Below are 15,937 nucleotides of genomic sequence, written 5' to 3'. Positions count from 1 at the left end.
AAATAGCTACTTTTAGCTATAGTCCCGCTAAAAATATTAATTTTCTTTTGTTAATTACTCAAAAACTACGAAATAAATCGCCCAGGCGCACCTAAGGTAGTGGTCGTGGAATTTTTCTCTTTCGTTTGATACCAAAATTATGTAGTTTAAGTGCGTTTTGGGCCCGAGTAGCTGTAGTAAATATTTACCCCTTCGGTTGCCTATCGATAACGATAACGCAGCGAACGACAACCACTGTGACGTGGAAAACGAAAGCAGCAAAACACGAAGATTCGGCACGAAGTCTCTTCTTCTTCTTCACAATTTCCAAATCATCAATCAGAATCGCACGCACCTTGCTCGATTATAAAATTGTAAATTATAAATTGTTTAGAAAATGGTGAGTTAAACATTGCAAATTGAAATGAATTAAATTAAAATAAATATTTGCATAGCCTGCTCCTGCTAGTTCCACATCCGTTGGCAGCGGTTCTCGTTCGCCCAGCAAATTGTCGGCGCCACGTAGTGCCGGAGCTGGTGGTGGCAGCACATTGAAGCAAAGAAAGACAACCAGCAGCAATACAGCGGCCAGGAGTCGTGCTCCAGGCGGTGCTGGCACTGGTGGTATGTGGCGTTTCTACACCGACGACTCTCCTGGCATTAAAGTGTAAGATGACTGAGACTCTGACTCTTTAATCCATTCACATGGCTAATTATGTTTTTTCTTCTTTTTTTTTATTAAGTGGTCCCGTGCCCGTGTTGGTCATGTCGCTGCTTTTCATCGCTTCCGTTTTTATGTTGCACATTTGGGGCAAATACAATCGTTCTTAAGCCATTTAATGTGTAGTCCAATAGAAATACTTTCACCTCAACGAACGTGAAGAGACACACACACCCATACATTTGCCAACGTCATCAGATTTCCTCTTTCACACAACAACCGATTTAAGTTTTCAATCAACAACATTCCCGTTGGTTGAGGTGTTCTTGGTGTTTTCCAATTGAAATTAATTAAATTACCTTAAGTTTAAGTTAAAAAACGTCGTAATTTTTGTCCAAAAAAGAAAGAAAAGAAAAAAAAAAAACAAACAAATTAAAACAAAGTTTGCTGAAACATTATACTTCTTCCTGCTGCATGTGCACATTAGATGTTGGGCAGGATTAAAGGCAAGTTTCAATCCACAATTTATCGTGGTCTATGTGCATTATAAATAATAACAACAAAAAGATAAGATCAACGATTCCGAGCGTAATCAAACACACTTTAAAAATTTGTATAAAAAGTGTTAAGATCAAATAAATTTTGTATGAAAACTAAAGTAGACAGTTTTTGTGAAATTTTCCAAAGTGTACAACCATATTATTGAACAATATTAAGAACAAGTTGAACAGCTCTAAAGAAAACTTCTTCGCACTGACAATGTCTGCTTATTTTTTTTTTTTTTTAAATTGCTTTCTTCGAGTAGAAAGAAGGCACTTTATTTTAAGATTATGTTTCAAAGATTTAATTTTTAAAGTTCAGCCTGTAAACTCAATAGTTTTTTGGCCCATAAATTCAGTTTCATTAAAGTATTTGCTACGCTGTTTACACCTTCGCTCTCGATGATCCTTACGTCCACATAAAAGGCAACATTGTCCCCGCTGTGTAGACACAGCTTTGTTTTTCTTTAGGTTTTCAAGCACACGGCAATTGCTTTCGATATGTCCACGCGCACCACAGAGCCAGCAAGTCTGATTGGACTGATAGGAGGAGCATACGTGACCCTCTCGTTGTGTACAACGTCTGCAATTCGGGCAATGAACATAGTTTGGCTTGACACACATATCACAGAACGTACAGTGTCTATATATTTGGCCATTTTGCGACGAACACTTCCCACAGAGATCACAATGCGTAGTCGTTTGTGCTGTGTGTTTCTCGCATTTGTCGCAGTACTTGTAGCCTTCCAACGTAGTTAGATTCAGCTGATCCAATGGGACATTGGTAAATAGACGAACAGGAGAGCCATATGCACGACGTTCGTCACCCACATTTGTGTATCTTGAGTGATTCGTATAATTAATCAAATAATCCGACATTTCCATCTCGGGCATTTGTTGTTTAATATAATTATACGCGAAATACGGATATATCCAAAATATACTAAGCGGTGTCCAAGGGATTTGATTAAGACGGTTGTGCAGATGACGCAGTGAATGCAAAGTGTGAGCAATCAGTTCAGTACGACAACCAAATGGAGGATCAGTCACTATTAACACACGGTCAGTTCTAAAATGGAATAAGATTATAAAAGGTTTTCACATAAATGAAATTCTGGGCATACATAGAGCCTTGCAGGAAACTCTCAAAGGGTCGACGATCATAGAAGAAATGATTGTTGCACATATTGTAGTGACAAAACTCGTTGGGTCCTAAGTGATAAGCGAAACGCTCATCCAAATCCAAAAGAAAACTTTGAATATTTTTGCATTTATCGCGCAAATGGAAATGCAAACGAGGTGCTCCCATGCATACAACTTTTCTAAACGAAAGAAACAAGAATTTGTTTATAAACTAAATTTTAAGCAAAGAAATCAACTTACGTTATACCCAATAGTTGGCACTGTTTGGCTAGAAAGGTCAAGGCATTGGCATCAAAAAAGTACTGAGCATTAACTGCATCCTGTTCAAGCGGCCGCATACTCAGCGTTGGATCGACAATTTTTGAACATTCCATCTTTTCTTGATTGATGTGTGGATGACCTCGGTGGCTAAGTTCTCGTTTAATAGATTCTCCCTTCCATTTGGCGGCTGGCATTTGAAATTTACAGAGCTTGGCATCTCTGTGGGCGGAGCACGCATAGAAACCATCTTGGGGCTTTTGTGACTGACGGTAGAAGAGTATGGTGGGACCGTGTAGACAGCAGGGATGCTGCTCGGATGCCTCTGCGTCGTCCTCCTCCAGTTGTATCAAAAGTTTTTCTTTTTGCAAATCATTTTTCCGACACTTTGTTTCCATCGATCAAAAGTAAAAAAATAGTCAGCTGATTTAGTTTGGGGTTAGCCAACACTGCACAAACCCCTATTTTTCGGTGGGGTAAAACGACCACTTCGATTTGACTTAAATCAGTGCTGCCATCTTTTAATTTAAAAAAACTTAAAAATTACAAAATAAGTAAAATCCGTTTTTAATATCTTATACATAATGTGTCATTAAACCATTTTAATCTTTCTGATTCATAACTGTCTAATAAAAAATATCTTTGCTTAGATTTCACCAGGTTAGCCGACGGAAAAAATATCTTAAACTAGTTGTGGAATATTGAAATATTGACAAAAATTAATAAAGCTACAGCACATTAATTTCGCCAAAAATACTGCGAAAAAAGGCCAAATAAATATCCAAAATTCTTGATTCGTACATTTTCTAAAACTTTTTAGTAAAAGATACTTATAAACGCATAAGACAATCATTGAACTTATAAGGATTAATTAAGTTCAAATTAGTATTTTATATACTTTTTATATATTTTTTAACAATTTGTTATAAAATTAATTGTTCCAGATTTTGAAATTCTACAGTTCTATGCAAGTTCTAGGTAGTTGTAAATAGTTACTTATTTCGTTCTTTATTTTCTAAACTTATTTTTCAAAAGACCTGTCTTTATAACTCTCAAAATTGAGAGTAGATTTCATTGATATCTGTTTTACACACATATTGCTAATACATCTATTATTTTCATTTAACAATTTTAATGGAATAGGCATTCATTTTGTCCACAATTCATAATTCGAAGCTTGTTGCATGTTTTTTTATCATCAAAAATTATTTTGAACTTAATCATTAAATTCAATTAAAAGACTTTACTAACTGTGGTATTTAAAGATTTTTGAAATGTGTAAATTTATCCAAATGAAAAAGAAAAAAAGTCCCATTTGACGGAAAGATCTCAAAAAGGTGCATTTTGTTTGTTTTTGTGTGTAAGATGTCAGTTATTTGCGAATTGTACATACAGGTATCCCTCGTATAACGCGATATGGAAAAATTAGGGGTTTCAGTACAACGCGAAATTTAGGCTAATATAACGCGAAGGGGAAAATACATAATTATTTGATTTAGTTTGTTTTTTGAATTTTGAAATATGTATGTACATATGTATGTATTATTATTCATATCTTGTGTATTTAATTGTATAAGAATGTATGAACTTTAGTATTGAGTTAAAATATATGTGCATCTGTTATTTTGTATGTATTTTATTTAAAAAAAAACCTATTGGAACATAACCCCCAAATTTATATGAAAACTATGTTTTAGATCGCGTTATACGAGGGATACCTGTATATCGAAAATTTACGGCGAGAGGGCAAATATTTTACGGCAAAAATATATACATGTTTCCGGTTACGGCGAGAAAGTCAAAAATGGACGGCGAAAAGTCGAAATTGACGGCGAGAAAGTCAAAAATTTACGGCGAGACGGCAAGAAATTGCGGCGATTTATATATTTATATTTAAATATTTACGGCAAAAATATATACATGTTTCCGGTTACGGCGAGAAAGTCAAAAATGGACGGCGAAAAATCAAAAATTTACGGCGAGAAAGTCAAAAATTTACGGCGAGACGGCAAGAAATTGCGGCGAGAAAGTCAAAAATTTACGGCGAGAGGGAAAAATTCACGGCGAAAAAGTCAAAATTTTGCGGCAAAAATACATGTTTCCGGTTACTGATTCTCTTAATTTCATTTCAAGAGAGAGTTGTCGGAATTCGACTCTTTTGCTCGATTGGATGGTCGGAGTTCGACTCCGTTGTCGGAGTCTGACTCCTTTGCTCGACAGCGTGGTTGGGTCTGACTCCTTTGCTCGACAGCGTGGTTGGGTCTGACTCCTTTGCTCGACAGCGTGGTTGGGTCTGACTCCTTTGCTCGACAGCGCGGTTGGGTCTGACTCCTTTGCTCGATTCCAACCATTTCTCACGATTTTTACTCTCTTTTTACTCTCTTTTGCATGAACTGTGCTCTTTTGTTGTATGTTGGATCGAGTTGCATGTTGGATCGAGTTGCGACGCCCCTTGCAGTGGCTGTCAAACATACCTTGCAGTGGCTGTCAAACATATTCATTTTCTAAAATAAAACAACGCTTCTAAAACTTTTTAGTATGTAAGATGTCAGTTACTTACGAATTGTAAATATATCGAAGTTAGTATTTTAAGTATCGATTGTTAGTAGTAAGTCAGTATTTTAAGTCTGGATTGTTAGTATTAAGTTGCTTATGCAAAATATCGGTATGCGGCTAAGGCCACACTGGAGAGCAGCGTGACCGAACATGGTATTTTAAATACTTTGTTATATGGTATTTTCAGTTTTTTCACACTTTAAGTCTTAATGAATCGAATTCTTAATGCTTAAGACTTGCCTAATTTTAAATAAATAAATAGAAAACATAAACAATAAGCAAAAATATAGAGCTGAGTGGGAGACTATGCCGGAAAATGAAAATGGATAAGATATAAATAATTGCTATAAATATTCGAATATTTCGAAAATTGCTCAATCTATGTTAATTTTGCCCGAAAAATCGACACCGCTTTAAAAATGTAAATATATTACATGTAAAACAATCATTGCGCGAAAATGGGTGCAATAATTTTAAGCCCAATGAACAAATGTTACATATGTAAAGATTTCAACAAATTTAATGTAAGCTGCTCTGACGAAAAAGGCTAGTAAATATAATTAAATATAATATTCTGATCTTAAGAGAAACTAACAAGACTGAACAAAGAAGTTCCTTTATTATTTTATTTAAGAAAAATTTTAAGCATTTAATTAATTTTAAGACTATAAATATATATTGGAATATGGAATTGAATAAGTCAGTTATTACTTTTACATATTATAATTTGAATTTCCAGGCGATTTCTTTGTTATGGTATTTATAGTGGTATTTTGTAAAATATGAAATAGTATTTTATAGTATATTTTTAAGACCAAATTGGTATTTCTCGTTTGGTTCGGCGCGGTCACGCTGATCCCTAAGTTTCCGGTTCCGGTATTCTTTCATTTCATTTCCGGCGATAAAACAAGACAGACGCACAAGCTGCGCAGCTTAAATTAAATTTAATTAAAATTAAATTAAAATTAAATTTTCAAAAAATAAATAAGCGTTTACATGTGGTTAATTAGTTTGTTTACGTTTGGATCCAATATTTCAAGTCGCTGGCCATGGTAAGAATAAATTTGTTTAGCAGGCGTTCGAAATTAATTTATATTGATGATTGTTCTTTTTTCTGAAGAGTCGAATGTTGGGGATTTCCTCAGCATTCTTTTCTTGTAGAAAGAATAAGAACGGCCAACTGATTAGCAAAAATAAAAGCAAAGGAATTTTGCGTAGTTTGTGTTGCACCTTTCATAAATGTACTCAATTTTCAGATGAAGAAAACACGTGGTACTAGGTTGCAGGCCTCCAACATCTCGCAAAGGTGGGTTTCTTGTTTATTTAATGTGTGTAGTCAATGATTTACATGATGATAAGTTCAATCTGAACAAAGTGCTGTGGATTCACAACTTAAAAATTAACCAAAAGGATTCTGAAGAAATGCTTAAATACAAAAGAATCAAGGAAATGTATTAAGCAGAAAATCTAACCTATTTGTTTGTCTCTCTTATTCTAGAATTGACGGTTATGGCTGAAGCCGGCTTGTGGCAGTTGAATAATAATTAAATGGTAAGTTCTTTTTTATAAGCAAAAGCAAACATTATAGTTTTCAAATGATGAATGTAATTACCGTATGATTTTCGTGATAACAACAATTATGGCTGCAATTATTGCAACTGATTTTCCCAACGAAAATGCTTAACTTTCATGGTTTTTGTTCAAATGAAATTTATAAATTTTTTCTTTTGACTTTTCAGAATTCATTTAGAGTGCAAAAGTGAAGTCTAAAAATAATTTGGCGATGGAGGTAAATGATTTAACAATAATTTAATATTTTTTAATTTTAGTTTGATGAAATTAATTACCGTATGATATCAGTGATAACTTTTTATGGCTGCAATTATTGCAACTGAATATGTTTAAAAATCCTAAGCAAGACATTTTATGGCGAAATTCTTGACTAATCAAATTATTTTTTCTATTTTTTAGATCTACTTTTATCAGAGCGGAGCGTTGAAAAAGTCATTATGAAATACAATTCAAAAATGTAAGAAAAAATATATTCTCGAATTAAAAATAGGAAGCTATAGCATAATAGATTTTTCAATATCTTGCTTTTGCGTTCCTATTAATAATTTTATATGATGAATACCTTTTATCTATTAACTTTCGTTCTACTGAGTAGAAAATGCGGAGAAATTTAACTGAATCAAAAATCATTTTTAGTTTCTATGTATCATTTAATATCAATTATATCTAACCTATTCTTTTCTTTTGTATTTGTTTTTCAGTTATCATATTGATCGTGGCATGGCAAGAATGTGTAAGTTTCAACTTTATAAAATTTCTTTAATTAAATACCCAACTTGATGATAACTATAATCTGAAAGCTATGCTGACCAACCAATCAAATTAACCAAAAGGATACTGATAATCCAAAATGTTTCAAAGAATTAATAAATAGCATTAAACAAATTTACTAAGTTCAATTTTTCTATTGTGTTTGCAGATAAACCAAAGCAATGCTGACCAATTTCTTCACAAATCTTGGCACATATTCAAGGTAAATAAAATAAAGTTAACAAATTTATGCAAACTACAATTTTATGATGTTACTTTTTATTAGTATAGTTCATTAGAATCAAATATGTTACAAACTTTATAAAGCTGATATATACAAAAATTTAAATAAATGACAAAAATTCCAAATTTATATTAATTTTGAATTTATTTGTTTTTTAGGAATGGAAAAATTGCAGGTCAATTTATTTGAGAGGCGCTTTTGAAATCTCATATATGATGTAAGTTTAGTTCCAAATTTCATTGTTTAATGTTCAAAGCATTTTTCTGATGAACTCTTAAAGCCTATCAGGGTCCCTCTACTGAGTAGAACCCTAAAACAACCATGCTGTCCACTTATCCCTGTCTGAAAAAAATGCTTTTAACGTTAAATTGCGAATGTAATAAGATAGTCAATATTTATAAAACAAATGGCAAACATTTCTCTTTTTAGGCAGACAAGGGCTGTGAGTATACTGATTTGCGTCATTGTTCAATATTAAATGCAACTTAAAGGTAATTTTAAAATTATAATTCTTACACATGACCCTCCAAAAGCATTTTTCTGATGAATTCTTAAAGCCTATCAGGGTCCCTCTTCTGAGTAGAACCCTAAAACAACCATGCTGTTCACTTATCCCTGTCTGAAAAAAATGCTTTTACTTAGTGCTTAGTTTTTCGATAAATATGCAGATTTATAATTTTTATATTAACTCTATTTCTCTTTTTTAGGACTCACATTCTTAAGGAAGAACTATTTGTCTGATCGTATTGCTGATTTAAGCTATTAAAAAAGGTATTTAGAAACAAATATTTAATTCAACTTAAAAACTCTTGTGATGAGAGTCCCTTGCGGACTTTTTTCCGAGCATAATTATGCGGACTTTAATTTTGTCTTCTTTCCCAGACTGAAACAATTTATTTTAGTTTACGAATTTTTATTTTAAGGTTATATAATTAATGTCTTTAATTTTCTTGATTGCAGGTCTTGTGCGGATGGGCAAATATATCTTATTTAAATGCTGTTAAGACAAATTATTAATGAAATAAAAATTGTTGTTAAATTCGAAAGAAATATTTTGTTTTTAAAAGTTGAGAAGTTCATTGTTTTGCCATTCAAGTTTGATAACATTTGCGGGCGCTGTTAATTCGCAGCTCTGTTAGTTTAACAGTATCATTCGCGAGCACAAAATGATTTTTATCGATAAATCTGATATCGTTTCTGTAATAGAGGGCGCCAGCCTTTAAAAGCATTTCCATTTAGATATAAAAAACAAAAATATTAAAAAATTTCGCTAATTTAATCGCTAATAAACGGATTTCATACAAAGTTCTAAAGTAAATAAATAAATTGTTAGTGTAATTGAAATTACTTTTCACGAGAATTGATTTAGTAGCTGTGCGAAAAATACATTTCACTGATTACTTTTTCTCCACAGAACGTACTTACCGCTTACTTGCAGTCCATTTTCTTGGAATTTTTCGCTTTTTAAAGCCTGCCTCGGCATCAATTTATCATGTTCACATAAGCGGAAGTTGTACTACGAGCCTCATACATGTGCCCTGCCATCCGTAAGGACAATAACAACACTACCAAAAGAAGAGGCACTCGGTAAGGGGTTTTTGTGTTTGGTGGATGATTACGGGTGGGAGACTTGTGTGGTGGAGGGGTGTCACAACTATTTTCAACATTGTGCACACATTTCATTCATTGAGTGCATGCTCAAACATGAGCACAGCAAGAAAAAGCAGAAGAAGAAAAAGAAGGATGAGGTACAGCAGAAGCATATTTACAACTAGTTACGACAGACGGACGAGCTGTTAAAAAGCACTTTATACACTTTTATGAGATTTTATGGGGCATTTTAAATGTCAGTTAGTTGTGATAATTATCTTCTCGAAGAATGCACATTTTGTGCAATCAAATGAATGAATTCAATTGAGAATTTTTCATTTCCTTACCAGGGCAAACTTATTGACAACTCCACTCCACTCCGAATGAGAAATGGCTGGGGATGGGGATTAGGGATTGGAGATGTGTGGGTGAAGATGGTGTTGGTGGTCAGGCCACAAACGGAAAGGAACTATTGGGTGTTTGTGTCTGCCTTTTTGCCAAGTCGTCGAACTTTCTTTTCGTCGACTTTTTTTGGTTTCTCGATATGTGAATGTGACGACGACAAACGACATGGCCATGGCTGCGCTTTTCCACACTGAACTGATAAAGATAAGGCCAAGGAGGAGTCGTCTTCGACAACTCTGAAGAACTCTTCACCCTCACACTCTCTCAGTGTATGTGCGTGTGCGTTGTGTTTGTGTGGAGTGGAAGTCAAGTCGAATCGAATGAAGGAGCAAAAGTTTTTACTCTGACCATTGCGGTTGCTTTTTGTGACAATTTATTTTCTATGCTTTGGCGTTTGCCTTTCAACAAATCGAAAAACTATTAAATTGGGCAGCAAGCCAGCAAAAATAAAAGACCAACAAAAAAGAAACTTGCATACATTTTCAATATATAACACGAACTGATATATACACTTTTAAAACAATTTATTGAAATTGATTGAAGACGATCCTCCAATGAACGATTCAAAATGTTATGGGGAAATATAAATAGACAATTGATTTTTATTCATTTTAAATAAAACGGAAGCTTGTAAGTTGAAAAAATGATACTATGTGCTAGTTGGACTAGTTTAAGAGCTATTTACATTTATGATCTTATCAAAAAGAACTACATAAGAAAATTCTAAACAGTTGTTTAGATTTGAAAATACCTACTACGTCCAATTATAATTATTTGTTTATTTTAACAAGTTCTTATTAAAATTTTAAGATCTTTAAAATTGTAATTTTCCCAACTAAATTCTTAAGTCTAAGTTAGGGTAAGAAAAGTTGTAAAAGTTGACTAGAGAGAGATTTCAGAGATTTCCACTGTCTGACCGTCACGCGAATTCTCAGCATGTCATGCTTTTGGCACATTTGATTCGGCTAGAACTTTTCACCTTTTTACCAAGAAGTATGAGATAGATGAAAAGAACTACCAACTACTCAGAGTAAGAGAAGGACGAGGTGTCGTCAAGTTAATTGGATGTGCCGAGTGTCCAAGGCAACACATTCCAGCGATAAGGATCTAATGCAAACCCTTGTATGTGTATGCTGCTCTGGCATTCAAACATTTTGTGAGGCAAACAAACAGACATTAACACATGCTGCTGCTCGTTTATCTCAATAATCTGCAAATATGTGAATAGAGATAGGATAGGGAGAGAGAGAGAGACGGAGCTACTTGTCACCTAATAAAAATGAAATCTAGTACACAAAAAATACGAGAGGGTGAAAAAGTAACGAGGAGGGGAAGCCTTGGAGAATGGGGATGGGGACGGTTGGGCATTTTTCGTGTGACACTAAACTAATTAAAAGTTTTGAGGTCTATGCAAGTCGTCGTCGTCCATATGGGAACCGACAAAACTCGCAAAAATTCTAAGAAATTACGCATTGAAATCACGTAAATGTCAGGGTAAATTTAATCAGCATGGCATCAGAAAGTGCGGCAGCTAAACAAAAATTAAATTTAGCCAACATAACCAAATCAAGGGACCGAACGAATCCCCCAACCCCCAAGCCCGACCAAACCAGACCATCAACCAAACCAAAAACAATTTCAACCAAGTGACTGTCAACGAAGAACCGAAAAAAGAAATAAAAATTTGCACACAAACTACGTGACTTCAATTTCTCACTAACTACCGAAAAGGGGGGAGGGATATCCCCCAAAAAGGTGTGTGTGGTAGTGTTTAAGTGTGTGTGTGTTCGCTGGACGAGTACAACTTTTAATCCTTTGCACTTTTGTCAATGTCAGACAGGATAGAGTCAAAGCTAGCCAATGACAAACACTAAAAAAAGGTACACGATAAAAAAGGTACAAAAACCCCGTAGAAAACGGTTAGCGAAGTTTTCACACACTTCCCCAAGGAAAAAATCCGAACCTGGCTTAAAATTGCTGCAAAGATAACGATTATTAAAATCAAATATGGATTTTCTATATGGTGAAGAACCTCGGGGGAACCAAACACTGAAAGGTTTCTGAACTAATGTCAGGTAAAACTGAATATAAACCTTGAAATGCCAGCCATTTGTGCATATATATATGTATATATATATATATATATATATATATGTATATATGAACTTAACTCTATATACATATTTCTTTTCCAAAAGTGGGTAGTTGAATACGTTTTGATTTACTTGTGTCCTAAACTAATAAGATAGTTTACTTGTGGTTATAGAGGGACGGTTCAAGCTCGTAATTTTGGGAGCGTAAAGTTGATCGTTTCAGGCGAAAAACCATTCTTAGATTTCAAAATAGATTTTGCAAGTAAAATTCTTCTCGAGGAAGGAAATTAACTATTTACCTCTTCCCCAGGATCTACCGCTGTATTGGAGATTCATTCCCATTGGCACTCAAAACTTGGAATGCCCAATGTGGTATTAATTTGAAATATGTATTTCAAAAGCGCAAATAAGTTTAAACTAGTTTAATATTCAAAATGCGGCTATTTTTTGGTTTAATCGATAAGCTGACCTCTTTGATAAGCCCATCCAATGTTATACTCTAACCAGGCCGCAATATATACCCAACATACATATATCTTTATAGTATATATCATTGGATTTTGGTAAAATGGTTTTTTATTTTGGCCTCCCTCGCCAAATCTACTACTAGCCACTGGCACAATGACATTTCAGTTTTGTCAAACCGGAACAAAACGACACAGAGAGAGGGCCAATAAAATTAATTGATTTTTGCGTTTTTCCTGTTTTTCCATTTTCATGGTTTCTTTTTTTTTTTGCATTTTTAACGCTGTGATTTTGATTTTGTTCTTTTTTTTTTGCTCTCCCACATTGACTGTGACAGTTAACCACATTTGATGGACACATGGGCGTAGCCAAGGAAGTTGTAAAAGCAAATGTTTTATCCTTAGTGGAAGCTGATAAGAAGGCGGCGGTTTGCAAGGACATTCTTTTAATGTCGAACACTGAAGTTCTTAAACACAGTTTATTGGCATCAGATATACATATTTCCGAAAGTTCTTTTGAATTGATCCATAAGCCGAAAATAATCAATCTCAAAAGCTACAAACTTGGTAAACTTGATCTTGTCCAATCAATTTTAAATCGATTAAAAACCATTGACATAACTACCAACAAGATAACAGGTAAGTTAACAGCCTTTTTCTTATCGCTATGTATATGTATTTGACTTTTCTTTTTTATGACTTGCCTGTGATTCTTGAGTGATTTAATACCAATTTGAACAATTTTTCACACAGCGCAAAAAGGAAATAACCAATTGTAAGCGTAAGCGCTTTCAACCATTTTTGCCTTCCTTGTTGGTGTAGTCCTTTTTTGCTCGTTTATTTGCTTTTCTTTCTCTGGTGGTATTGATTTCCATTTTTATTAACAAGCATTTAAATGCAATGAAGTGAAATATGAGTAGCATGGCCTGGAAATATATATAAATATGTTTTTATACCCTCTAGCTATAGTTGGAAAATTGAACTAGGCTTAAGTCTTTGCTCATCTAAGAGCCTGATTCAATAATGATTTTTGAATTCGTGGTTCGAAATGGCAACGTCTCAAGGATCAGCTTTGCAGACCAAGGCTGTTTCAAGTCACCATTGTTAACTGTAATGTAAGCTAGAGAACTTGGTAACGATGATTCGAATTGGTGATGGGTATCGACAAGCCGTTTCTCTTACTTAACGCATAAGACTATTTTCGTTTTTGTTGTGTAGTGTAGATGGCATTTTATGAATGATTTAACCCGCTGCTACTACTTGCCTGATGCTGTTGCTGGTGTAGGTGGTTGTAGGGTCGGGCAATTGGCAGTGGTGCTACTGCTACTGATGCCTAACAGTATCGTCTGTTATTGCTCTTGTTCCGGTTGCCTGTTGTGTGTGTGTGGGTTGTGTTGTTGGTTTTCATTTTTTTTTTGTTGTTGCTGGTTTGTTTGGTTGTATTTCTTTTGCTTTCATACATATGTCAGTGGCGTAAATGAAAATGCAAACGGGGCGTATGATTAATGTGGTTCACATATGAAAACGAGGCGAACTTTCGAACTCTCTTACTGCCCCACCTACTCTAGCCACTCTGTCTCTGTCTCTGTCTGATGTCCTGTTGTCCTCTGTCTGCTGTTTGTACATATTTCGTTGCTGTGGCAGTGCTTATTCAATAATTTATAGCCTGGCAGCCACAGCCACTTACAATGTCAGAAAAATATGCATAAAAGTATTACATGTATGCCACGCCCACACCACCACCAAACACAAAAAAAAAAAGTCTCACGCCCTAGCCATAACAAGGAAAGCGAAAGGAAGGCATCTACATATGTACATACATTCATATTTATATATATCCTCTTAACGAAATCAGGAATCACAGTAATGAATAATCGAATTATGCTTAATATTTATAAAGAAAACTATAAATAAGAGAATTGAATTTAAGCTTGCAGCTCGGATATTGTTTGAGAGAGATAAAGCTATCCCTTCTCCTCCTCCATCCGCGATTTGCTACGCTTCTGTCAAATGCCTTACATTCATAATCATGCATGTTTCCCTCTGGCTCGGCTTATCTCTATACAACAAGCAAACAAGTCATTATCAGTAATAATGCTTGTTTAATTGTAATAATTATTTATATACATTGGGCATGAACTTGAGAAGTGACAGCGATAAATCTTTCGAAGACATTTCAGACATTTTTTTGCCATTGAATCAATTGGAGTCTGTGTCAGTACAAAATGAGCCACCAGAAGATTGGCATCGTGGGCAGTGGCCTGATTGGCCGTGCCTGGGCCATGCTATTCACCTCGGCTGGTTACCGTGTCCAGCTCTATGATATTCTCGATATTCAAATTGAAACTGCTCTCCAGGAGCTGAACAAAGAGCTGCAGCAGTTGGAGCAAAAGGGGTCGTTGCGCGGCCAATTGAAGGCCAAAGAGCAATTTGAATTGATTAGTGTCACCAGCAAGTTGGAGGAATTGGTCCAAAGTGCTGTCCACATACAGGAATGCATACCCGAGAAATTGGAATTGAAGCAAGACCTTTACGGCAAATTGGATGAGATTCTTGAATGCGGCACCGTTGTGGCCAGTTCTACAAGCACTTTTATGCCTTCCTTGTATAGCAAGGACCTCAGTAAAAAGCATCACGTAAGTTAAGAATGAAGTTGAGGGATAATTATCTTTCAATAAATATAAGTCCTTCCATGAAGTTTTAAGTTTATCTATTATTCTTTCAGATGTTAGTGGCTCATCCCTTAAATCCACCATACTTCATTCCCCTAGTGGAAATAGTGCCAGCTCCTTGGACATCTACTGAGGCAGTGGAACGTACTTATGACCTGATGATTTCCATAGGCCAACGTCCGGTGAAACTTAAGCAGGAGATTCAAGGATTTGCCACGAATCGCATACAATATGCCATCCTGAATGAGGTTTGGCGTTTGGTGGGCTCTGGCATAATGACAGTGAACGATGTGGACACGGTTTTGAGTCAAGGTCTGGGACTACGTTATGCCCTATTGGGATCCCTGGAGACGGCCCATCTGAATGCTCCTGGCGGTGTAAAGGATTATTTTCAACGCTTTGGTGGCGAAATTTCAGCAGTTAGTGCCACATATGGACCAACACCCAATACTCTGAAGGAGGAGCAAATTCTTGATGATATAGCCCAGCAGTGTGAGGAAATTATACCACTCGAAAAATTGTCAGCTAGACGAGCCACCAGAGATGCATTCCTCACCGAGCTGGCAAAACTAAAAAGCAATTCGAATAGAAATTAATTACATAACATTAATTTGGCTTACGGATTAAAGTTGACTTAATGAGTGCCAAGTGAGGAGGAGACAGGGGCAGAGAACTGGAGAATAGTGAATGAAGTGAATCAATTTTTATATTGCGACGTAATTGCTTCTCCACTTACTTGTCCCTGAGTTTGTGTCTATGCATTAATGAAATTAATTTTTGTGGCAACCGGAAACGCTTGCCAACACGGCACATTCAAGTCCATCGTGTCACATTTCCGTTTTTCTTCTCCACTTTTCTTTTCTTTACTTTGCTTGCTCTTCCCCATTTCATTTTCGGCATTTGGCTTGATAAATGCTAAAGGCTTTAACTCATTTCTCATTTTCCCTTCTACAATTTTTTGTTTTTGGTGTGTAAGCCGAGTCTTTGAATAAATTACGGAAGGAAAATATA

General features: G+C 35.2%; 3 protein-coding genes, 1 long non-coding RNA gene and 1 other non-coding gene across 5 annotated transcripts; 4 read left to right on the top strand and 1 right to left on the bottom strand.

Moving 5' to 3' along the window:
* Positions 1 to 225: 225 nt before the first annotated feature.
* Sec61beta (Sec61 translocon subunit beta) lies at positions 226 to 1,298 on the top strand. Its single transcript, XM_068290953.1, has 3 exons — positions 226 to 379; positions 435 to 646; positions 723 to 1,298. Exons 1-3 carry the CDS (start codon positions 377 to 379, stop codon positions 808 to 810), a joined length of 303 nt encoding a protein of 100 aa, XP_068147054.1. The 5' UTR covers positions 226 to 376; the 3' UTR covers positions 811 to 1,298.
* Positions 1,299 to 1,432: 134 nt separating this feature from the next.
* On the bottom strand, positions 1,433 to 3,013 carry LOC137577467 (rRNA N6-adenosine-methyltransferase ZCCHC4). Its single transcript, XM_068290951.1, has 3 exons — positions 2,563 to 3,013; positions 2,304 to 2,501; positions 1,433 to 2,248 (listed from the first exon to the last, which is right to left on the bottom strand). Exons 1-3 carry the CDS (start codon positions 2,976 to 2,978, stop codon positions 1,498 to 1,500), a joined length of 1,365 nt encoding a protein of 454 aa, XP_068147052.1. The 5' UTR covers positions 2,979 to 3,013; the 3' UTR covers positions 1,433 to 1,497.
* A 3,004-nt stretch (positions 3,014 to 6,017) lies between these two features.
* On the top strand, positions 6,018 to 8,752 carry LOC137576894 (uncharacterized). Its single transcript, XR_011032333.1, has 11 exons — positions 6,018 to 6,188; positions 6,393 to 6,442; positions 6,635 to 6,687; positions 6,876 to 6,925; positions 7,108 to 7,165; positions 7,410 to 7,441; positions 7,628 to 7,681; positions 7,861 to 7,919; positions 8,132 to 8,193; positions 8,410 to 8,473; positions 8,663 to 8,752. It is a non-coding gene; the product is annotated as an uncharacterized lncRNA (long non-coding RNA).
* LOC137578452 (small nucleolar RNA Me28S-Cm3227) lies at positions 6,479 to 6,560 on the top strand. The gene has a single exon (XR_011032656.1). It is a non-coding gene; the product is annotated as a small nucleolar RNA Me28S-Cm3227 (small nucleolar RNA).
* A 5,727-nt stretch (positions 8,753 to 14,479) lies between the features above and the next one.
* Positions 14,480 to 15,937, top strand: Had2 (beta Hydroxy acid dehydrogenase 2). Its single transcript, XM_068290519.1, has 2 exons — positions 14,480 to 14,890; positions 14,980 to 15,937. The coding sequence occupies exons 1-2, from the start codon at positions 14,480 to 14,482 to the stop codon at positions 15,520 to 15,522; spliced, it is 954 nt and encodes a 317-aa protein (XP_068146620.1). The 3' UTR covers positions 15,523 to 15,937.

The sequence above is a fragment of the Drosophila tropicalis genome, unplaced genomic scaffold (assembly GCF_018151085.1).
Source record: "Drosophila tropicalis isolate 14030-0801.00 unplaced genomic scaffold, ASM1815108v1 contig_593, whole genome shotgun sequence".
NCBI lineage: Eukaryota > Metazoa > Arthropoda > Insecta > Diptera > Drosophilidae > Drosophila > Drosophila tropicalis.
The sequence above is the reverse complement of the archived record's forward strand: the minus strand, read 5'-3'. Positions and strand labels throughout refer to the sequence as shown.